At 36.9% G+C, this 25,650-nt stretch overlaps 1 protein-coding gene across 8 annotated transcripts in view; it reads right to left on the bottom strand.

Moving 5' to 3' along the window:
• The window catches only part of LOC138758530 (probable global transcription activator SNF2L2), a 179,236-nt gene that overhangs the window by 13,651 nt on the left and 139,935 nt on the right, over positions 1 to 25,650 (bottom strand). For 7 of the 8 annotated variants that reach the window (XM_069927575.1, XM_069927567.1, XM_069927585.1 and 4 more), the window contains 8 exons: positions 24,871 to 25,037; positions 24,038 to 24,201; positions 23,472 to 23,699; positions 20,154 to 20,192; positions 15,969 to 16,046; positions 14,477 to 14,695; positions 6,932 to 7,149; positions 2,033 to 2,138 (listed from right to left, as the gene is read on the bottom strand). In XM_069927575.1, the coding sequence (XP_069783676.1) occupies positions 2,033 to 2,138; positions 6,932 to 7,149; positions 14,477 to 14,695; positions 15,969 to 16,046; positions 20,154 to 20,192; positions 23,472 to 23,699; positions 24,038 to 24,201; positions 24,871 to 25,037 (1,219 nt within the window). The remainder of the gene's footprint in view (positions 1 to 2,032; positions 2,139 to 6,931; positions 7,150 to 14,476; positions 14,696 to 15,968; positions 16,047 to 20,153; positions 20,193 to 23,471; positions 23,700 to 24,037; positions 24,202 to 24,870; positions 25,038 to 25,650) is intronic. The other variant, XM_069927616.1, reaches the window with a different exon arrangement.

Raw genomic sequence — 25,650 nt, forward strand, 5'->3', positions numbered from 1 at the left:
AAATAAAATCAGAAGTAGACTAAACAAGTCCACAAGACCTGCTGTGATTTAACAGGATTGTGGACAATCCTAAACCTTAAGCCTGCTGTCCAATCTCCAAAACACCTTCTGATTCCTGCACCATCTAAAGATTTGGCAATTTCAATATTTAATATTTTAATAATGGAGTATCCAAAGTTTTTCCAAGTTGGAGACCTTCCAAATTTTCAAACCTACTGAGTTTAAAGGCATTTGATAATTTAATACTCAATTGATAATCCAATGATCACATTCCTTATTCTAGATTTTCCAGCCTAAGGAACAACTCATTAGCAGATAGTCTATCATTCTTTTCAGAACCCTAAATGATTTAACACACTAAACACCAGAGAGTATAGCCAGTTACTGAATTTCTCTTCAGACATCCTCTTTTGTTCTTGCTTCAAAGCCAGCATTTCTTTCCTTAGATACGAAAATCAATATTGCAAACAGTATTGCACTTGCACTGCATAAATTGATGGAAGTATCCTCGTGATAAAGAGCACTCCAATTCCCTTGTGATAACACACCATTCTGCTCGATTGTTGATTTTTCATTTTCATCTGTAGTAGAGCAGTATGCACTGATTAACCCTACACAAATTTGTCCAGATGCCATGATAGCACAGATTCTGTATTCAACAATGAAGTTCTGCAGGCCAGCAGAGTAGCCCTACACAGCTACGTTTGGTGGCCCTGGAAAAGGGATATCTTAGGACACACATGTCAAACTCAGGCCCGCGGGTCAAATTTGGGCCGCAAGAACATATCAAATATGTATTAGAGCTGGCCCGCTGGCCGCCGTGCCAGTATAGCGCATGCACAGCTAATACTACAAATCCCAGAATGCTTTGCAAATGCGTCGCCGCTGGCCCGTCAGCCCGCTAATCGCCCCCACCTCCTCTCTTTACTTTCATTAGCATCTGTGACCTGTCGCCCAACTCACATGTAATAAACCCCTTACGAAAAATGGCCAAACGAAAGACAGAAAACAGGACCTTTCAAGACAGGTGGGAGGCAAACTCTGACCCCAGAGTTTGATGAACTTGCATCTAAGAAGAGATGCCAAGTATCTGGTTTAGACCCAGGTGCATCAGAGTAAATCACAGTGTAGCAAGCTAAGCTTGGATTAATATTTTCTTTGGTTAACTTTGGACTGTTCATAGTTGAAAGATTGGATTTTCATTGAAGCAAGTTGTTATTTTTTTTGACTTGTTGGCTTGTGAAAAAAAATACATTTAAAAGGAGCTTAAAGGCTATAGAGAAATATTATTTATTGAATATTTTATTTCTCATTTGTTAATGCTTCTTCTGGAAAGAGTTTAACCAAAACTATTATTAAACATTTATTTTAATAAGAAAAAGTTTAACATTACATATGTTGAAAGAAGAGAAAACATGAAAATTTTCAATAAATATTTAGTTTGGCCCACGACTTAGTCCAAGTTTTTAATTTTGGCCCTCTGTGAATTTGAGTTTGACACCCCTGTCTTCGGATGTCTATGGGTGAGCCTGAGATACAAATTGGAATAAGTCAGATTTTACTTGGAAAGTTTGTGGCAGGTTATAATTTGCTAATGTGTAAATTTCAAGTGGAGAGAAAAAAAAAATAACTGTAGCAGTATAATCCACCAAATTTTAAATAGAACCTCTCTGGATCATTGAATATGACATTTCAACTCCTCTTCACAAATTAATTAAAAAACACAAAAAGCTAGAGAAGCTCAGCAGGTCAAACAGTGTTTTTTATATAGCAAAGATACATAACTGACGTTTTGACCATTTAATTGGTTGTTTTGTTAATAAGGACATTTAAAATAAAAAAAAAGCTTGAAATATTTAACCTAAAATACAAAATTATACTCAATAGTACACAGAAAAATGAAAAACTTCAGAAGTTTCATATTTTAAATAATTAGTGCTCATTGGCGATGCAAGTCAGTTTCAAAGTAACATGGTTATTATCAATCCAGTGCAAAATATAGGAGGGGAAAAAAATGACAATTTATTCGCACCTTAATTTTTTTGAAGTCTACAGGTTTCCGAATCAGCTCATAGTATTCAGGGAGCTCCTTCCGCGAAGGTAACTGGATGAAAACTTCACTCAATTGACGACTCAAACTATTTTCAGTGGAAAAGTAAAATAGATGATAAGTGGTGCATCACCACATTAAAAGATACATTTATATTAATTCAATTCAAATTCCGTACGTGCTTATTCCTGACATTAATTTTCATTTTACAGTCATTACTATATTAAAGTATCACAGTAAAAATATCCAGTTTTACTTTTGATCAACAAGAAACTTTGCTTAATTACCAAACTATTCATCCACTGCTATAATATTTAAGGTGCATACTGTGGACATACAGTTTATGCATACTTCAGCAATAAATATCCATGGCTTCAATTTTAAATTATTATTGACATGGAAAGATATACTACTGGCACATACAGGCTTTAAATGGCCTGTTAAAGGAGCCAACAGTTTTTGAGAGTAAAATCCTGCAACCGTGGAAGTCTGTGCCCAAGAGGGCGCCACTTGTTCTTGGCAGCAGCCTCAAGGAGCTGCAGAATCTGGGAAGCAGGGGATCAGTTGAGAAGAAGCAGAAGAGACTTCCCTATAGCTAGGGGCTCAGTGGCTGCAGAGACTGCAGCAACACATTAGGGGGACCCACAAGGGATGTGGGATGCTGGAGACTGGCTCATGGGAACCAGGCATTGGAGATGAGATTTGAGAGTGTGCTGAGGGCAAGAAGAGCTCCCGAAGGCTTCCTCATTGTGTCAGAGGTTTTGGATCTGGAGCTCGGGATGCCATTGAATCAAACAGGAGTCGGTGTGGCTACAGAAGAACTGGAGGTGAATTCTCAGACACGCAGTAACTCTGAAGGGACTCTCTTCTGCTACTCTCTCTCTCTTACTATAAGGGGAGCTGGGTGATACTAATGGCAGCTCTTTGTGGGCCTTACTGCAGACAAAAGACAATTTTACATGTTTTGGACTATTATATGACAATAAAAGGAATCTTGAATCAGGACACCACAGGAGCATGCCCTACTGCCCACAATACTTGTATTGAACATGATGCCCAAATTAAACTAAAACTCTGCTGAATGCATATCTGTTCCTGTGTCTAATAAAAGAAAAAAAACCCACCACTATCGTATCTGCTTTCACTATTACCCCTGGCAGTTCACTGGAGGCACCTACCACTCTGTGTAAAATATTTGCCCTGCATATCTCTTTCAAACTCCCTCCCCCATTTTAAACACATGTTCTCTAGTATATGACATGTTTACCCTGGGTAAAAATAGATTCTGACTGTCCACAGTATGAATGCTGCTTGTAATTGTATAAACTTCCATCAGATGTCCACTCAGGCACTACAGACGAAACAGCCCAAGTTTTTCCAGCCTCTCCCCATAACTCATAAACTCTAATCCAAGAAGCATTCTGATAAATCCATTCTTTGGGAGGTAAAAAGCATGGCTACAACATTACTTCCTTACTTTTATACCAATGCCCTTTCCAGTGAAGGTATTAAATAAAATGCCATCATTGCCACTGCTGAAATGGGAGTGTTGTTGCAGACGTGAGAGAGCAGAGACTGAGCACATCTTCACAGGGTATTTCTGCCTGGTGCGATGAAGACAGCCCTGTACAGGCTTCAAACGGCCTTTTAAAAGGGCCAACAGTTTTCTTTTAACTTCTTCAAACCAATGGAGGTTCATGGGAAAGATGCAGTCTCCATGCTTGGCAGCAGACTGTGAGGGATATGGACTCAGGGACAATCAGTTGACTGGCACATCAGAAGCGGGAGAACATCTCCTGCTGAGAACCCTAGAACACCACCCTACAGGGAAGGTGACCATGGCAGAGGACCAGTAAGAGGTTCTGCAGCTAAGAAACCCACTCACGTTCCGGACTGCTGGAGACTGGCTTATGAGGGACTCACATCAGCCTTCTGCATCTACAGACTGGCTCATGGGAATTAGGTAATGGGATTTGAGAGAGTGCCAATGGCAAGAAGGGTTCTCAAATGGTCTCAGGCACTGAACTGGAAGCTCAGGTTCACCAATGGAATGGACAAGAGGCCATGCACTGAAGAGGTTATAGGTGTGCATGAGGTGAATTGACAGACACTCAGCATCTTTGAAGGAACTAACTTTTGCTTCTTTTTTGGGGGTACTGGGCTAGTGGTGCCTCTTTGTGGGCCTTTATGGCAAGCAAAAATTGATAAATTTTGTGTATAATTACATGATAATAAAGGAATTATGATGCCTTCTTTACCATCCTATCTATCTGTGTGGACCTGAACCCCCAGATCCATCTGCACACAGATGTTGTTGAGATTTCTTTCATTAATTTTATGCATTTCTCTTATATTTAACCTCCCAAAGTGCAACACCTTACATTTGGCTGGATAAACTCCATCTGCCATTTCCCTATCCACATCAGCAATTGATCTATATCCTGTTCTATCTTTGACAGTTCTCTACACTGGCCACAACTCCATCCAATATAGTATACAAGCACCAGTGGTCCCAAAATCGAGTGGAACACTGTTGATCACAGATCTCCAGCCAGAATAACATTCTTTCATAACTACACTCTTATGGGCCAGGCAATTCCCAATCCAAACTATCAAAATGATTGTGGATCCCATGCATCTGTACTTTCTAGATTACCTATCATGAGGGACCATCAAGTGCCTTACTAAAGTCCATACTGAAAGCATTCACTGCCCTAATGTTGTCTCAACCACAAAAAAACAGATTTGTAATACATGACCTGCTCCTAGTAAATTGACAAATTCCCAGGGGTAGGAAAAAAAGTCCTGTCACATGAAGGGGGAAACTGGCTGAAAATCCATCCTAATGGCACGGTTGGCACAGCGGTTAGAACAATGCCTTTACAGCGCAGCAATCGGGACCGATCCTGGGTTCAAATCCCGTGTTATCTGTAAGGAATTTGTATGTTCTCCCCGTGTCTGCGTGGGTTTTCTCTGGGGATTCCAGTTTCCTCCCCCTTTCAAAAACATACCAGGTGTAGGTAAATGGGGTTTAAATTGGGTGGCATGGATTCATAGGGCCGAATTGGCTAAATAAAAAAAAAACCTTCATTAACATTATCATAAATGCATAGAGGCAGCCTGAACAGACACTGACATTTTTGTTTTCATGTTGATCATTTGCAGCAATAATCATCTGTGCATGAACATTTTCTAAACTGATAGGAAATGAAAAATCTCTAGTTTTATTTGGCTATTGAAGAGTACAAAATAAATTCACTGTACTTTAAATTTATATCTAAACACATGTTTTTCACTGATATTTCTGAGTTGGAGAATATGGTTGAAAAGAGGAATGGGATAAGAATAGATTTGAGGGAAACCAGAGTTAACAGTGCAGGCATGGCAAGAGAAGTAACTGCTGAATGCTCTCTAGCTATAAATGGACAGAAAAGAATAGAACTAAACAAATGCAGTCTCAAATGTACTAATTAAACCATTACAATAGCAACATTGAAAAGGCATTTACAAAGCAAAGGATGGAGGTACAAAGGTCATGCATAGACATTATGGGCCGAAGGGCTTATTTTTGTGCTATGTTCATCCATCTGGACAAGAGAAGAAAATACCATTAAGTGAAATTAATTAGAATGGGCAAATCAGATTTATGATTTTATCAGGAACTTGGGGCTTAATGGAAAAACTCAATTGTGTGAGGATATATTCAAATCATGGAGAATTACTGATTTAATACTCTATGACAATATAAAATCAGCAGTTGGAATCAAAAAAGTATTGTTATTCATCTCTCCTGAGCTAGGGTGATTGATTAGCAATTCAACACCAACTAAAGAAATGTACTTCACTGCTCAATCTTTAGAAGTCTGAAATAGAAACATTACTTACACTCCTTCTGAAGTTACACTAAAACCATAGCTGAAATGGATTTCCCTCAAGCTTTAAATGTAAATTTTAAGTACAATGTGTACTTTGCAAGAGTTCTCGCTGCCTCATCAATAATTAGGATCAGTTAGACGTGTCATTTGCCTATTGTTAAACAATACAAACCCTGAGTTGTGGGCTTGTTTAGTTAACTAATATCCACATTATTTTCTAAAGCTGATAATTATTTTGCACAACATACAAATTGTCTTCTAATCACCAATGATACTTTTTTCAAAGCTTTTCAAATACAGAACTATGGAAACTGTTGCGGATTTATGTTGTGTTCTTTTGATATAACCAAGATTATGTATGAGGAAGTGCAATACAGAAAAGTGCTGCAGAAACTCAGCAGGTCACACACATTTATAGCAAGTAAAGGGCCTGAGCCCCTCGTCAAGGTATGAGAAAAAAGTTGACAGGTAGGGAGGAAGGGGCAAGGAAAAGTCTACAGGCTAACATGTAAGTGGCATAGATGGATATAGGTTGGAGGGTAGAGGAGAAAGAAGCCAAGAAGTGATTGAGGGGAGGGGGTAGCTCTAGGAATGGAGACAGATGGAAAGGGAACAAGAAACTTAGGGGAGGGGTTTAACAAATAAGTCAGTATTAATGCCATCTGGTTGGAAAGTACCAAGACAAAATATTAGGTGTCCCTCCAATTTGTGAGTAGCCTGAGTTTGGCAGTGCACAAGGCTGGGCATTGCACTACAATCCCAGAATCTGCAGACTTATTTGTTTAACTCACTTATGAGGAAACTGTTGTGGATTTTACATGCACTTCTTTTACAATTCTATCAGATATTTTTTAGTATTTTCATCAAAACAATTTTGTTATTACACAGTTCGGAAAAATAGCCAAAATACAAACATCAATGCCTAGAACAGGATTTTAAAGGAATTGAATGTCAAATGAAATACTTGGCTTGGAGTGTAAGAATGAATAATTCCATCTCATTTTACCTATCTCTGTAGTTTATGACTGTATCAATTATTGCATTCATCTGTTTGGTTATCCTTGGTGGATTTGGAGACAGTTTTTCTGCTGGAGGTCTGCCTCTCTTTTTCTTCTTTTTTCCATCCTCTTTTGATGAATCTTTATCCACATTTCTTCTGCGTTTCCGAGCCTTCTTCTGACGTATTTCCTCTTCCATTTCTTCTAAATTGCCATCTTCAATTGCCTAATTAGAGAATAAACTTTCAGTTTAAAATTTTGTCTGTAAGTGACTTAAATGTTTATTCTTAAATGCAGTTTTAGAGCCTAAAAATAATATTTAATTCTTTGATACCCAGGCAATGAAATAACATATCTGCAATGCCCCCATCCTCCAATTACAAACTCCATTAATTAATTGACAACATACCCTTGAACCCATGAGAACCAGGAAGGAGAAATACAAGTTTCTCAAGGCTCTAAATAATATTGCAGACCTTATTCTCAGGGTTCCCGATAATCTCAATTAACAAAAAGAGTTCATTTACTTCCAACATATACTTTATTAATGATTAAGTGTTCACTGAAAATTATTATTGATATCATCTTTCCTAGAAATCAGTTTTTTTGGCTTCAAGGGAAGATTTCTCAACAAACCTACAACTCATTCGATTTCTGGGTAATATTGGTCAATAGTATCACCTAGAATTATCTACAAATTGGGTAGTTTTAGATAATAGTGTCAACCATCCAAGATCAAAGGTGCCCCACTATTGCATGACCCAACGAACAATTCTTTAGTAAATTGTAATTAATCTCTTACTAGGGACTCAATACAGATTCAGCATTTTTCTTCCAAACAAAATCTCTTATTTGCTAATTTCCTCATGAAACAATTGCCTGGGATTTCTTCAGTCAATATGCATTTCATCATATGTTGAAATTAGGGAGGGATGTTCAATTTTATAACTATTTATATTATTACATTACATATAACATTGTAAAATGGCCAAGGGACTTCACAGATATGCTATAAAACAGTAGTTCTCAACCCTTTTCTTTCCACTCACATACCACTTTAAGTATTCCCTATGCTTATAGGTGCTCTGTGATTAGAAAGGGATTGCTTAAAGTGATATGTGGGTGGAAAGAAAAAGTTTGAAAACCTATGTTTTAATCATACCTAACTGACTCGTTATGTGCACGGTTTCATAACTCCAAAGGAAATGACAATTTTTCTCAAGGAAAATATTTCAGTAACAATTGGGTCTAGAGCAGTGATTCTCAACCTTCCCTGATGGCTTAAGGATTACTTAAAGTGGTATGTAAGTGGAAAGAAAAAGGTTGAGAACCACTGCTATAAAACAAAACTGGACATTTGGCTACACAGACATCAAAGCTCAGTTTAGGAAAGAAAAGAATTTAAAAGGTCTTCTGCAACAAAGGGATTACAATGAAGCAACTAAGGCAGAGGCTCTCAACCTTTTTATTTCCACTCACATTCTTTCTTCTTTTCTTTGGCTTGGCTTCGCGGTCGAAGATTTATGGAGGGGTAATGTCCACGTCAGCTGCAGGCTCGTTTGTGGCTGACAAGTCCGATGCGGGACAGGCAGACACGGTTGCAGCGGTTGCAAGGGAAAATTGGTTGGTTGGGGTTGGGTGTTTCCTCCTTTGTCTTTTGTCAGTGAGGTGGGCTCTGCGGTCTTCTTCCAAGGAGGTTGCTGCCCGCCGAACTGTGAGGTGCCAAGATGCACGGTTTGAGGCGATATCAGCCCACTGGCGGTGGTCAATGTGGCAGGCACCAAGAGATTTCTTTAGGCAGTCCTTGTACCTCTTCTTCGGTGCACCTCTGTCTCGGTGGCCAGTGGAGAGCTCGCCATATAACATGATCTTGGGAAGGCGATGGTCCTCCATTCTGGAGACGTGGAGGCAGTCTTGCGGAAAATGCCAAAATGTTTGGCCTGAAAGTCAGCCTGAAGAAAACTGAGGTTCTCCATCAGCCAGCTCCCCACCATGACTACCAGCCCCCCCACATCTCCATCAGGCACACAAAACTCAAAACGGTCAACCAGTTTACCTATCTCGGCTGCACCATTTCATCGGATGCAAGGATCGACAACGAGATAGACAACAGACTCGCCAAGGCAAATAGCGCCTTTGGAAGACTACACAAAAGAGTCTGGAAAAACAACCAACTGAAAAACCTCACAAAGATTAGCGTATACAGAGCTGTTGTCATACCCACACTCCTGTTCGGCTCCGAATCATGAGTCCTCCACCGGCATCACCTACGGCTCCAAGAACGCTTCCACCAGCGCTGTCTCCGCTCCATCCTCAACATTCATTGGAGCGACTTCATCCCTAACATCGAAGTACTCGAGATGGCAGAGGCCGACAGCATCGAATCCACGCTGCTGAAGATCCAACTGCGTTGGGTAGGTCGCGTCTCCAGAATGGAGGACCATCGCCTTCCACTCACATACCACTTTAAGTAATCCCTAGGCTATAAGTACTCTGTGATTAGTAAGGGATTGATTAAGGTGGTATGTGAGTGGGAAGGGAAGGTTGAGAATCACTGCTCCAGACCTATTGATACTGAAATATTTTGCTTGAGAAAAATTGTCATTGGCCAATTTCCTTTGGAGTTATGGAACTGTGCTCATAATGAGTCAATTAGGTATGATTAAAACAGTGGTTTTCAAACTTTTTATTTCAACCTACACACCACCTTAAGCAATTCCTTACTAATCCCAGAGCACCGATGACATACGGAATACTTAAAGGGGTATGTGAAGGGAAAGAAAAAGGTTGAGAACTGCTGAACTAAGGGATTAACTCTAAAGATGGAACAGCTAAAAGTGTGGACAGTCAAGAGATCACAGGTAAATCTGCAAACACTACAACCAACGTGAAGAGGACCAGAGGGGGAAATTGAATGCGTTGTTCAGAATTTTGGAGAAGTTAATGGATGGCGGAAAATGGGGATGAGTCAGGGGTGAATTGAAAGCATCTGTCTCAAGGAAACAAAGCCATTAATGAAGATTGTCAACAAGGACTAAAAATGGAGCAAGAGTGAAAATAAGCACCTTAATGTCACTGTAGGTGTTTAGTTGAAGCCTCACTTCAGACTTCAACAGTATTTTAAGATTACAAACAAATTTGGTTCAAACTTTTATTTTTATTCATTTAACAGATATGTTTTTTTAAAATTTTTAACACTGTGAACCATATCAACCAAAATACATACAAACATTTCACTCTTAAATATACACAGTGGCATTTTCTCCCCCTTTTTTTCCCCTTCCTTCCCCCCCCCCTCCAAAACCAATAAACATTCAACATATACAATACAATAAAACCATTCAACAATGTCATCACACAATGAAAATAAACAAGAAAAATGTGTAATCTACCTTTACACACTGGATCAAGTCATTTTGTCTTATCATTTTAGGGGGTGGTGGTCTGAGGCAAGCCCTCTCTGTTATGTTCCATGTACAGATCCCAAATTTGTTCAAATAATGTGACTTTATTTTAAAAATTATATGTTATTTTTTCCAATGGAATATATTTATTCATTTCCATTTACCATTGGTGTATTCTCAGGCTCTCTTCTGATTTCCAAGTTGACATTATATATTTTTTTGCTACAGCTAAGGCTATCATAATAAATCTTTTTATGCTTCCAGTTTGAGGCCTAATTCTTTACTACTTATATTACTTAGAAGAAAGATCTCTGGATTTTTTGGTATGTTGCTTTTTGTGATTTTATTTAATACCTGATTTAGATCTTCCCAAAACTTTTTCACTTTCTCACATGCCCGAATTGCATGTACTGTTGTTCCTGTTTCCTTCTTACAGTGAAAACATCTATCTGATAATGTTGGATCCCATTTTTTTTTTTAACTTCTGGGGCGTGATATATAACCTGTGTAAACAATTATACTGTATCATGTGTAACCTTGTGTTTATTATATTCTGCATAGTTCCAGACAATAACTTTTCCCATGTTTTATTTTTTATCTTTATGTTTAAATCTTTTTCCCACTTTTGTTTGGGTTTATAGCTTATTTCATCATTTTCTTTCTCTTGCAGCTTGATGTACATGTTCGTTATAAATCTTTTTATTATCATTGTGTCTTTAATCACATATTCAAAGCTGCTTTCTTCTGGTAATCTCAGTCTGTTTCCCAATTTATCCTTTCAGTAAGCTTTCAGGTAATGGTATGTAAACATTGTACCATGAGTTATTCCATATTTGTACTTCATTTGTTCAAATGTTAATAAATTATTTCCCAAAAAAACAATTTTCTATTCTTTTAATTCCTTTTCTCTCCCATTCTCTAAAGGAAAGGTTATCTATTGTAAACAGGATTAGTTGATTTTGCGTCAAGAATAATTTTGGTATTTGGTAATTTGTTTTTTTCCTTTCTAAGTGAATCTTCTTCCATATATTGAGTAAATATGCAATACTGGTGAGCTTTTATATTGCACCAGTTTTTCATCCCACTTATAAAGTATATGTTCCGGTACCTTCTCCCCTACTTTATCTAGCTCCATCTTAGTCCAATCTGGTCTGATAAAAATCTGATAAAAACCTTAATTGTGCTGCTCTATAATAATTTTTAAAGTTTGGTAACTGTAAACCACCTTGGTTGTACCTCTCTATTAATTTATCTAACGGTATCCTCGGTTTCCTCACTTTCCATAAAAATTTCCTTATAATTCTCTTTAGTTCATTAAAGAATTTCTCTGTTAAGGGAATTGGTAACGATTGAAATAAGTATTGTATCCTTGGGAAGACATTAATTTTAATGCAATTTACCCTCCCTATCAACGTTAGCGGTAATTCTTTCCAATGTTCTAAGTCTTCCTGCAATTACTTTATTAGTGGCTGATAATTTAATTTGTACAAGTGGCTTAAATTATTATCTAACCTAATACCTAGGTATCTAATTGCTTGTGTTTGCCATTTAAATGGTGATTCTTTTTAAAATTCTGTACAATCCGCATTACTCATTGGCATCACTTCACTTTTATTTGCGTTGATCTTGTACCCCGATATTTCTCCATATTCCTTCAATTTCTTATGTCGTTCTTTTATTGATATGTCTGGTTCTGTTAAGTATACTATGATGTCATCTGCAGATAAGCTGATTTTTATACTCCTTCTCCTTTATTTTTAGTTTTATTTTCTGTTCTTATCAGTTCTGCCAATGGTTCTATTGCTAAAGCGAACAGTGAGGGAGATAATGGACATCCCTGCCTAGTTGACCTACTTAATTTAAATTGGTTCAATACATATCCATTTACTGTTACCTTCGCCAATGGTACATTATATAATGCTTTAATCCAATTAATATATCAATTAATATATTTTTCTGGTAGATTGCACCTCTGTAGAAGCAGCATTTAATTTCCCATCCCTAAATGCCCTTGAGAAGGTGGTGAACTGCATTCTTGAACTGCTGCAAGTCCTTGAAAAGTGGGTACATTCCTACAATGGTATTTGGGAGAATGTTATAGGATTTTAATCCAGTGATAGCGAAAGAACAGCAATACATTTCAAAGTCAGGATGGTCAAGCTTGAGGGTCAACTTCCATGTGGTGATAATTCCAATGATGTTGCTGCTTTTGTCCTAGATGGTGGAAGTCCTGGGTTTGGAAGTGCCATTTAGGGAGTCTTGGCGAATTGCTGTAGTGCATCTTGTAGATGGTACAAAATACTGCTAATGAGCTTCAGTGGTGGACTGTGAGTGGGGTGCCTGTCAAGCAGACTACTTGACAATTTTGAATGTTGTTGAATCTCTACCCATCCAGAAAAATGGAGAGTATTCGATCACACTCATGACTCAAGCCTTGTAGATATTTTGAAAATTTTTAAATTTAGACATAGAGCATGGTAACAGGCCATTTCGGCCCATGAGTCTGTACCACCTAATTTACACCCCATTAACCTATACCCCCGGTACATGTTGAAGGGGGGGAGGAAACCAGAGCCTCCAGAGAAAACCCACGTAGACATGGGGAGAACATACAAACTCCTTTTTTTCCAGACAGCCTGGGAATTGAACCTCGATTCACTCCCAGTCGCTGAAGCTGTAAAAGCATTGTGCTAATCGATACACCAACCGTGTTGGTCAGGATTTGGGGAGTTAGGAAATAAGTTACTTACTGCAGGATTCCTTGCTTTTGATCTGTTCTTGTAGCCTCATTGTGCATATGGCTACTCCAATTCAGTTTCTAATCAATGATTAAACCCCCCCTCAGGAGACTCATGGATGGCAATATCATTGAATATCAAGAGGTTGACAGCTGGATTTCCTCTTGTTTGATATCATCACTACTTAGCACTTGTGTGGCACAAGTGTTAGTTGCTACCTATTGACCTAGGCCTGGATACTGTCCAGGTCTTGCAGCATTAGAACATGGATTGTTTCATTAATTGGAGAATTGTGAATGGTGCTGAATGCTGTCCAATCATCAGTAAATTCCCTCTTCTAACCTTATAATGGGAGGTTGGTCTTTGATGGAGCAGCTTAAGACAGTTGAGCTAAGGACACTCTCCTGAGGAACTCTTAGCTGAGATGATGAACCTCTGACCATTGTAACCTTCTTCCTTAGACCTACATATGATTCCAAACTGCTGAGTGGTTTCCACCTGAAGCTCTGACTCCAGTTAGGCAGGGGTCTTTTTCAAATACTGCTTTAACATCAAGGGCTGTCTCTCTCGATTCATGTCTGGATATCATCTTTGTTTGTCCTGTTTGAACCCAGGCTGTAATGACGTCAGGAGCTGAGTGACTTTGGCAAAACCCAAACAGAATGTGTGAGAAGGTTATTGATGAACAGTGGCACCTAATAACACTATCAATTACATTGTTCATCACTTTGCTGAATATCAGATTAGACTCATGGGTTGGATTGGTCCTGTTTCTTGTGAACATAACATAACTGGGCAAGTTTACACATGGTCAGGTAGATGGCAATGCCTGTGTTGTAGCTGTATGGGAACACCTTGGACAAGGCACAGCAAGTTCTGGGCACAAGTTTTCAGTTGTATTGCAGACATGTATTAAGAAGGAGGATGGAACCTGTCACTAGGGAGAGGTTTTTGCAGAAAGACAGTGTTTTCAGTCTTCTGATAATTTGGAGCTAGCAGCAGAAAGCTCAAAAAGCATTGTTAGCCTTTCAGATCAGAGTCATTAGCTAACATACGACTCCAACAAGTTTTCCAAAGGGTATACTGCAAAGTGACTATGCAGATTGAGATCTAGGAGATGCCAAGGATTGATTCTTAGGATTTCACAATTATTGGTTCAGCAGTGCGAAGAGAAACCACTGCAGGTTTGTAATTATGCAAGGCTTTCTTTAAGAATAAGACTTTCAAAACATGCACAAAAACATTACCACTAAAAATAAAGAAAATTTCATTCAATTTCTTTACTCAAGGATAAATCAAATGGAAAATAAATCTACTTTCAACACAATGCTTTTGATGCTCGATCATCAAAATATCTTCAAACTATACATATATTTGAAGTTGAGCATTAACTGTTATATTTATTACCTACCCTTAACCACTGTTTTTCTGTAAGAGCATCACTGTAGTCCACATCCCTGCGCATACGTGAACCTCTGCCAAACATCTTCTCCTCCTCCTCTTCACAGGTCAATCTTTCAACTTCTGCATCATCTTTGATAATCCAGGATGGCAAATCATCTTCCTCCATCAGCCTTGGTTTACGTTTTGGATTCCGTGCATCTTCTCTTCGCCGCTCCAAGTCCATGCGCTGAGTACAGTTGGTTGATATGGTAATATATGGTTACTTTAAAAATCAACTTTATAATACATTTCTTATAGATTAATTAAAACTAGTCCTTGAGTAATTGAACCATACTTTAACCTGTCAAAAAAGTAGACACTAGCCAAAAAAATTATTTTGCCACTTTATTCCTCTTTGCAAATTGCCATCATTTTAAAAATTGCAAGAGGTTTTCTACTAGTACTTTAAAAACACAAAAGAGAACCTAAATTTGAAAGCAAAAATGTAAAAAAGAAAAAGGTCTTCTTTCTCTACTACTTACAACAAACATATTAAATTTGGAATTCAAGTTCTCTACATACATTTCCTGCTCTCCAGTCTTCTCTAATTCATACTGAATGGTAAATACCAATTCTCCTAGACAGCAAATATGAGCAACCAAAATTTGTCTTGCATCAAATGATAATTGCTTTTCTAAGGAAAAGACACTAATTTATGTTGTTTTATGCAAATCCATAAAATTGGTTCAAATATGCCACCATACTTTTAGCTGCAATGATACAAACAAAACCAGTTCCAATGTTTAGATTTCACAAAAGGTATAAATGAAGGCATGCAAAAACAGGATATGCCAGTCGCATACTAAAGATATTTCATTAGAAATATTAATTAATTAAATTTAATGACAATTCCCTGACTCTTGCATATTTATTTATACCAGATTCTACTTATTCCATGCATTAGTCCCTGAGAATGGACAACTGCACATTAGTTCAGAAGGGCAACAGAACAGTGGTAGAAACTAGAACATTAATACCCATTGAGGGAGTGCATGGCAATCATGTCAATGGCAGTTTTTAACAGGTGTCCTTTTAGGGAAGTAAAGTGGCCAGTCTTCCCTCAACCAATCAATGTACAACTTCAAACCTCCTCTTAACTGCCATCTTAATCCAGAACAATTAAGGATGTACAATAATACTGCTGGGAACAGGTGAATCTCACAAAAATGTACAAACTGATAATTGGAACAGTTTAATTTTTTTTCCTGATATAATTAATATACTTCTGCTACATGCTCTAGCTTTCAGCAAAATGGCCAAAAATTGGCCCAATCTGGAATTCGTAAACATTAATAAGTACTAGAGAATGCAATTATGATAGAATTGGGTACTTCAACAACATTTTCATGCTTGTGACCACTACGGACAATAAAGATAACTCTGCCAATACATTCTGACAGAAGAGAATGAAAAATGAAATATGTAACATTTGACCATTAGTTATAATCTTATCCACTTACCATAAATAGTTCAAATTCTTCTTCATGGCGAGCAATCATCTGATTCAGAGTCTCATCATCTGGGACTTCATCTTCTTCCTGCAAATTAAGTCAAGAAGTCATGATGCCAATTAGAAATTGTCTCAGCAATTGCAAACCAGTCTAGAATCATTCTATCTATTGATACAACACTGTGATGGAAAATCATTACTTCTCTCTAAGCTTTTTTAAAATTGTTTTTTCCCCAATTGTACATTAAATGGAAAAAAAAATTCTTAAGAGGCTAGGGCCACTCCACACTAATGAGTCCAGAAACAGGGACAGGGTATACAAAAATAGAACATTGCTGTGCTTTAAATCCCAGAATCTCCAGTAAGCACTACATGTAGCACAGAAAATTAGATATCAGAATGCAAACACATTTGAAATCCATGATTTATGAAAAAGTTAAAATAGCAATGCCCATCAAATCTAATGTGATATCTGAACCAATTGCAGCAATAAGCTGAATATTGGAAAGATTGAATAATTTAACTGGATATCAACACTTAGCTGGATATCAATACTTTAAAATAACTGGATACAGTAGTTTTTTTTTGCACATTTCACTGCAAACAACAAAAATATTTTGAGAGTGACTTGGCCCAATTGACAAATTCCGATTATATTTGTATCTAAGCACACAACCGTGACTTTTTAAAGCATCGATATCTGAAGATATGGTGCTGCAACTTTGAAATTACAACATGACAGAGACACACATTAGACCATCCAATTGTGGAAAATGGCAGGTTGATCTGGCACTAATTCTCAATTCTGGTTTATCGAGTATACTATTAGATTTTTCAGAAATTTCCCATAATCTTTCAACACACACAGCGAATTGGTGGGAATGAGATGCATTGCCAGGCTAGAGCAGGAAATCCTGAAACTTTCTCATATGGGCATTAAGCAGGCAGTTTTAGGAAGGTTAAGATGACTGTGCTGGGCAAAATTAAAAATCATACAGCACGTGACAAACAAGAAAATTGCTGGATATGTCCAAAGATATGCAAGATTGTGTCTTCTCCTCCATAGCTTCTCCAGTGTTGAAACAGGGCTCCAGGGTATGCCGCTTGTGCAGATACAGCGGCTGAGACATTTAAATTTGGGTTTAACAAAGATCAAAGAACTATGTTTTACTCAAAATGCCTCACACCAGAAAATAAAGATTGTACACCCAAGAACCAAATTTGATGAGAATGCTGCTAGTACAGAGTGCGCTTAATTAATTTCCATCCAGTCTTAGTTTTCCAGCATGATTGAAAGTCAAAAACATTCATTTCAGCGAATATTTTTCTATCTTGAAATGTGTTAAATGTAAATGGGTCAAGTTTATTTTTTTTTAAAATCAGCTAAGAAAACGAGACTAAAATAACTAAATTGTTAATATGGTAGCAACCTTTAAAATGTGGAATCAAGACTCATTGTAGAAGATAAACTCCTGTAGGCAACACAATTCTTCAAATAATCTAAACAATGATGTGCTCAATTTGGTCAACATTTTTTTGTGCATTGAAAATGCAACATTTCAGAAAGGGCCCAAAGTTTACAAAAACTCAATGTTCAAACTCGATAGATACAACAAAAATGACCATATTTGCATTTGATAAAAAAAGTCATTTAGGAGTAATGCAAAACAAAATACATTGTGATATTCATCAGAATTAAACTGTTTCCCTAAATCAATGGTACTATTAAAATCAACTCAAGTGTGAATTCAGAATTACATCTCAATTCAAAAACAGACATGCTGTCAGAACTTAGCTAGTCAAGCATCTGTGAACAAAGAAACTAGTCAACATTTCAGGTCTGTGGCCCTTCCTGAGATGGAGAACCCAAAATGTTGACTAGTTTGCCTTTCCACAGATGTTGCTTGACCGGCTGAGTTCATCCAGCATTTGTTTTTGTTTTAGATTACAGTATCTGCAATTTTATTTGTTTTCCCATCATCTCTCAATTCCCTGGTTCACCTTACTTTCATGTCTCCAATATACAGAACTGAAATATGGTATAGCGAACTTCATAATCTATTATTGCTGATGTCAGGAGTGAATGAGTAGACAAATTTATGTTGCACATTAAACAAAAAGCTTCATGCTTTCAAGCCCACAAAGGACTCTGGTCACCCATGAAACAAATCAGAATATGGAGTACAAGATCAATAATCTATAATAAAGAAAATATCCTTTCACATAGAAGTTACAAGTATGCAAAAACTGAGAATTTTTTTGCTACGTAGAGTTCAAATTTCTGACAACTAAATTGGTCACTTTAATTCAATTCTATGCAACCAGACCTAGGCAAAATGTTGTTTTTATAGAAAGCTTGGTCCAAAGATGCAGTTCCACAGAAGACAATTTTATACCATTTATAATAATAGTATCACATGGTCCAGGTTTGCTTTTATGCTTCCAGAAAAAAAGTCAGTCATGACTAAATCAATGCAGAATGATTACATACCAGCTCATTACCCATACCGCCACCCCTCCTCCCCCAACTCCCACCATCTCTTCCTATCCTTCACCATGGATACATTTTGAAAGCTTCCCCAGTTGTTGACTGTCTACATAGCATTTTGTGTAGTGCACAATTCCAGCAGGAATTTAGCCAATCCTTGAGGCAGAAAATTGTGAGCTACAGTTGGCTTGACCCTGAGCAGAGTCAAGCCAAGTTTTCCCACTCCAAAGTGCTATCTTGCTGGAAATACTGATGGGGGAGAGGAATGGAGGAAAAAACACATAATCGTGCTTGGGTAATACTTCCTGCACATTCGATAGCCTGTCAACTGGGTCCAGATTCACATAGGAAAAGTGGTCACTTAAGCGAGATCTCAGAGGGCTGATGGTGCAAATGGAACTATATGCAAGCAAGAGTCAGCACATTCAGAATACAGGTGAGAACAGTTATAATTTTGAACATAAGCTTTTAAGTATCATTTTAGGCCAAATAGAAAGTGAAAATAAAAAGGGAGGAGATGAAGCACGTATCAAATCACACATACATGCAAACACAGTAATTAGGGCATCCTTGCAGAATGTAACACAACTGATATGCATCAGAGGACCTTTAGATTTACTTATTCGTTTCATTAGTTACAATGGCACCTCATTAGTGTGAGTGATCTATAAAATGACAAGTAAAATTTTCAGGATAATTAACATTTCTTTAAATTTGTCAATTTTCAATTAATTACTACTAACCAACTTATTTGGACATTAATGGTAAGCATTAATTCTCGTGTAAAATCACCAATTATGGTGCATCAGAATTTGCCAAATTTAGAGTCAACTTCTATATTAAAAATTACCATAATAAGATAAACAGCACATTTCAATGATTACATGCTTGCTTGTTTAAATGTTTTATTTATTTAAAAGACATTAACATTCCTCCCAGGATGAAATAAATCTTTTGTGGAAATTTTAAAAAGTCAAAAATTCAGTGTAATTAATTTTTTTTTGATCTTTGTTGATATACTGATCTTTTGACTTTTTGTTTATTATAATTTGATTTCACTAATATCCCCAGTGCAAATTTCTTACTTTGTTAATCAGAAATTTTCACTTGGCCATATGCTTCACATTTCCCCCAATTTCCAGGATTCCTTTATTTTCTCATTAACTAACACTGGCTGGGTGAGCAGCCACTAAGAATTACAAATCCTATCCTACCCCCAAAATTCTCCTGTACCCACAATCAATAGACTATAATTGTAGACAGTGGAACTTTATATTGTTATTGCTGACCAATCACATTGCCAAATACCATAAAGGATGGATGGTTCAAAATTTCCAAAATGTGTGGAATGTAATAAAAGCTAAACTATTGAAACAAGGATTTTACAGTAAACATACTATTTGGTTAAAAGAACCATAGGACTAAGCTATCAAGTATTCTGTGCATAGCCATCCATTATTGAGAGTTGAGAGTTTTTCAGATCATGTAATTATATATTTAATTATTTACAATTTTGGATACAAAGAATGATAAAATGTAATTTTACTGAAAAACTCCAACCCTGCTATTTTGCTGTCTATTAATAATAAACCAGCTGATTAAGTACAAAATACAGCGTATAAATAAAACACTGTTTATAGCATATACTCATTTTAAAGTTATTGAGCACAGCTATTGGTCACAAGCCGGCCAGTGATGTTATCCTACCCAGGCAGTACTGCAGGAAGGAGAAGCATTGGTGTCCCCCTGGTGGTGAAAGAATGCAATGTTACAACATTGATTTCTCCAACAATACAGCAGAAGATGGTTCAGAACACTTGAGGATTGCACATTTGAGAGAAAACTGAAATTTGCCATTTAAAAAAGGGGAAATCACTGGTTATGACTGCTTTCCTGAATTCAAGCAACTTAAACTTTGGACAATGGGAATGGTCACTCGTCATATCAACATATATCTAACAAAATTGCCACTCATTTATATGAAAAATATTCTTATGCTTGCAGAGGAATACAATTTCCAAGTATTTTAGCACGATCGTTTCTTGAGCCATTGAAGCATATTTGAAGCTATAATTAGAACAATTATTTTCTTAAAAAAACTATAAATGCAACATTGAAAGTCAGTTAATTATACATTATTTTTTCTTGCTGTAACAGAAATGCTCATTAATTGCCACAGGTCTGAAAAAAGAATGATGCTGACTGTACAAGTTTCGAAAGACTTTGTAAAATTATTGCATTACAGACAGCCTACTTAAAAACCCAATGAATTTGCTGTCTTTCTGGAATAGAGATTTTATTTTCAGCAAATTAAGAATTAAAGGATATTGAAAATACATTGGGTATTGCAGGAAGATTTCTGGTAATACAACCAAAGACACCACATTACCTATATGCTCCATACTTCACCCCGCCCCCCACCATAACAAATTATTACATTGATATTGTTTTTATGAATTGGGTCTCTTGCTCACAAAATATCCAAATAATTCAACACATTTAAAATATTTTTTTCCTTCCTCAGTATTATTAACTGCAAAATACTTTTGAGTTTGCAGCTATGTAAATATTAATTAAATTTGAAACTTGCTGTAGGGCAACAACATTAATTAGGAATGCAGTATTTAATGACAAATCATTAAATGGCTCACAATGACATTCTTAGATTAGGATCAATCAAGGCATAGAATTTAAATATGCAAAATACTAAAAATTTTGAAGGACTTTATTTAAATATTTTGTTTTTAAAGACAAAACAGATTAGTTCTAAAGACATATGTTAGGCTTGATAGCAAGGAAACAAATTACAACCAAGTTCCTCTGATCACTTATTGAACTGTAATAATGAGGACAAAAGGCCTTATTTATAGTTGTAAATATTTATATGTCACATTCATTATACATGATTATCAAGAATCTAGCAGATAACATTTTTTGAAATTAAACTTACTAACCAATGTACTTCTTAAAAAAATCTCATCTCACATTTGTTAATTCATATATGTAGTTTCTGAAATTCTACATGTATGGTGAACAAAAAAATCAATTTCTAACTTTACATAAACTAGTGAATTTCAATACCTAACTTTCTCTGTGCCTACATAAACTAATGAATAATAAAATATATCTGAGCAAATATACAAGTTTATCTTAGTTTTAGGATGTGGGTTCATAGAAAATTGTTTTTTTTAAAAATTATGATATATCATTGGAACTAATCTCTTCATGAAACAATGAGAACTTGTCACATTGAGGGGCAACTTGCACCACAACTTATAACTCAGTGGAAGTATACTCCAAAATTAATATTTTTTTTCCTGCCTAAATTTCCAAGATGTTGATTTTATTGAATACAGACCAGAACTATAAACCACTTGAAGCCCTCCCTTCACTTTCAAGTTCTGCAAGTAAATCAAGGCAAATCAATTGCCCTACAAAACTCAAAAGCATATAAATGTGGCTATGTGGTTTCTGATACTAAAGATTGTACATTTTAGTTTAAAATGGCTCCACAATTTTCTATTAAAGTACTCAGTCGGTTTAACTGGTTGACTTAATGTCATTTCTACGGCACAAAGATCCTACTGATATTCTATGCTCATTTGGTCAGAGCTTTCAATAAAGGCTGTAGGTAGTAAAATGAGGACTGAAAATGTCAGTAAGAGAAAGCTGAATGTACTAAAGGGTGACCAGATAAATTCTCAGTCCTTCAAATTTTCTCCCAAACTTTATTTGTACCTATAACTGAATCATACAGTGAACTTTCAAAATGACAAAATATTTTATAATTGTATTGTACTGCCTGCTTTACAATACTACAATTTTCTATAATTAATGAAAGCTTTAAAATAAATTCTAATTTAGATATACTATGCACTCTGAAGGCTTATAAATTACTAGATTTGACGGCATACAAGACCCAAGAGCCCCTTCCCATTTTTAGCATGAAATTTCAGGAAACATTTGATTTAGTGTATTTACGGTAAGTTGGCGAATGGGTTCCTCCTGCAAAGTCCCTTGTAGATAAAGCGTGTGTGTGTGTGTGGTGTGCCTTCACTCACCTCAATGAAAACCCTCCAGCTTTGCACGGCTGAAGCTTCCTTGCACACGAGCAACAGCAGCAACACGTCCTCCTGCCCACCGCATGCTGAGGCTAAGGCGGCTTTCCCCCACCGTGCAAATACAGATTAATTTGACAGGCGCACTGGGGAACGTGAGGGCAGGAGGCAGAGAAGCTGGTCACCTGAAAAGCAGGCAGGGCCCACTGTCGTGGGAAGCAGATGATTGATTGATTGCTTTGAGGGAATCGCTGGGCCTCAATGATCAGGCTCCACACTGAGCCTTTGTTCGATGAGCACAGCCCCCCTAGCGAATTGAATAAGGTGGGGGTGGGGGCAGTGAGCAAGCTGCCTGTCGAGCTAGACAGGCTGTTTGCTCACTGCCAACACCACCCCCCCCCCCCATTCAATTAGCTAGGGGGAACGTGCTCATCAAACAAAGGCTCAGTGTGGAGCCTGATCATTGAGCCCCTGTGATTCCCTCAAAGCAAGCAATCAATCGTACCATCACCGTGAACTACAAACATGACTGTGGCGTTGCTGGTGGAGGCTACTGTGGTCGGCTTTCTCTCAAGGGAAATAAGCGGCAGCAGCTCCAGAAAGCATGGGCTACCCAAGGGAAGGTGGTGTGCAAATCTGCAGGCCCTCTTCCTAGATAGCCACGGCATATCTGCGGGCTTCTTGAAGCTGGGTGAGTGGTTTGAGCGCTTTGTATTTCGGTGCACCAAAATGGTGGCATCAAAATGTTACTTCACAAATAGGACCCGGGTGGTTTTTGAGGCGATTTTTTGGGGAAAAAAGGGGGGGAAGGGGGGGTCCTATATGCTGTCAAATACAGTATTATTCCATGCACACTTAGCGATGTGAATTATTTGATTTGAAATATTTTTTAACACAAATTGCAAAGGATGTTCAGACACCATTAAAAATAAATCTCAAGCTTTAATAATAGTAATGCTGTACGCACCTCATTCTGTTCCTCGTGCTCCAACAAAGCTTGCAGGAAAGCTCGGCGCTCATGACTTGAAGATTTTTGATCAAACATACCAGCCTGGATAACTTTCTGGTCCACATTAAGCTTGTATTTGGCTGCAGCAAGAATTTTTTCTTCCACACTGTTGACTGTACATAGCCGCAGGACGCGAACTTCATTCTGCTGTCCAATACGATGAGCTCTATCTTGGGCCTGCAAATCCTTGGAGATGCACAAGAAAAGATTTTCAAAAGTCTCAGTAAAAGTTGGATAAAATAATTTTACTTCAAGTTTCCAATGAACTTTCCATCTTATTTATATGGACCATTTATTGGAGAATTTATTTCCTTCTTATTTATATTTATATAGTGCCATGTTAAAATTTTTCTCCCTTTATAAAGCTATCTACATCTAAATGAAAAACAGACCATGATTTTAGATACGAACAAGACATAGGTAAGTTTTAAAAAAAACACTACTTCTGCCTGGAGCTGCAAAGAAATAGGCAATATTTGATCTATAGGTACCTTAGAATCATTGCATCAAATTAAGTCTCATACCTGATGTGGATTCCAATCACTATCAAAAATTATAACAGTGTCAGCTGCTTGAAGATTCAGACCAAGTCCACCGGCACGTGTACTCAGCAGGAATATGAAGTATTTGGAGTTTTCTTCATTGAACATTTTCAACAAAGCACCACGGTCTTCTGCTTTAGTTGTTCCTGTGCATGAAACAAAGGTACATAGTTCAAGAGGAAAATATAGACATTAAAAAAATCAAGATAATGCAGGATCATGGAGATTTCACTGTTTATCTACATAAATCAGAAAGCTATTTCGATTTCAAAAAAAGTACAAGCCAAGATGTTTTTCCCACTTCACAAGTTAAATCCTTCCTTTAATATGTAATTCTTACTTTCCATGGTAGAAAATGCAAAGTGTACAACTAAAGTATTCAAATATTGATTTTTTAACAAATAATTTTAATTTCAATGAGATAAAGAGGCCAGAATCCAAGAGTGCTATCATGTGCTAAATGGATGCTAAACTCTTTCCCTCCAGATTAAAAAAAATAATTTTGGCAAGGCATCTTTGAAAAATGTTAGATTCAAATCTATCCTTCATAAATGTTGTCCAGATAGAGTAAGAATTATAGGATACATGCAAAGATTTAGCTTTATATTAAAAAAAAATAACTCAATAATGATGCCAATTTATAAATATACTGCAAACAGTTAAGGAAGCAGAACGCAATCTCACGAAAATTAAAACCATTTTTTACCAGATCGTACTGAAATTGCTCCATATATTTCTATTTTAACCATTTGACAATGGTTTTAATTAGAACAATATTTTTGTAATTGCATTCAAGTTTCCAAATGTTAACATACCATCAAGTCGTAAGTACATAAAATTTCTGAATGCGAAGTAGTCTTCCATAATGGTCATTAATGAGGTCATCTGGCAGAACAGCAGCACCCTGTGATTAGTAACTCGCAGTTTTGGCAAAATGCGATCCAATAATTCAAATTTTCCTGAAGCTCGATATAGGTCAGGACTAAATGGAGAGTAATGGAAATATATGCAAATCTTGCAGTTAAATCACATTTTGAATATCTGTTCAACATTTAATCAAAATCAGGACATATTCTGTCTCCAGAAGAGCAAATTACTAGAAGCCAAGAAGTTAGCAGAAATACAATCATTAATTAATTGGATAAAAACACTTTATTGTAAACTTCAAGCTAACCGATGTCTCAAGTTTTCCCACTGATTAGGTCAAGTGGAGAAGGCTGTCCATTGTCTCCAGCTCTACTTATTTTAGCAATAGAACCACTAGCAGAATTTGTTCGGTGGGATCCAAACATAAGGGGGTTCAGAGTGAATGGAAAGAACAGAAGAAAATTTATTTGCTGACAATGTATTAATATATTTGACAAATCCAACCGAATCTGGCTAAATTGCAAGATATCTTGGAAGATTATGGTAAGGTTCGGGGTATAAATTTCGATAAAAGCCAAATTATGCCCCTGTTATAGACAGTTACAACAAGGAAGTAAATTTGATTGGCCACAAATGGGTATTAAATATTTAGGGATAAGGAATTTATATAAATTGAATTACCTCCCTTTGCTTGGAAAGATTGAGGAGGATTTACGTAGATCGAGGAT

The sequence above is a fragment of the Narcine bancroftii genome, chromosome 1 (assembly GCF_036971445.1).
Source record: "Narcine bancroftii isolate sNarBan1 chromosome 1, sNarBan1.hap1, whole genome shotgun sequence".
Classification (NCBI taxonomy): Eukaryota; Metazoa; Chordata; class Chondrichthyes; order Torpediniformes; family Narcinidae; genus Narcine; species Narcine bancroftii.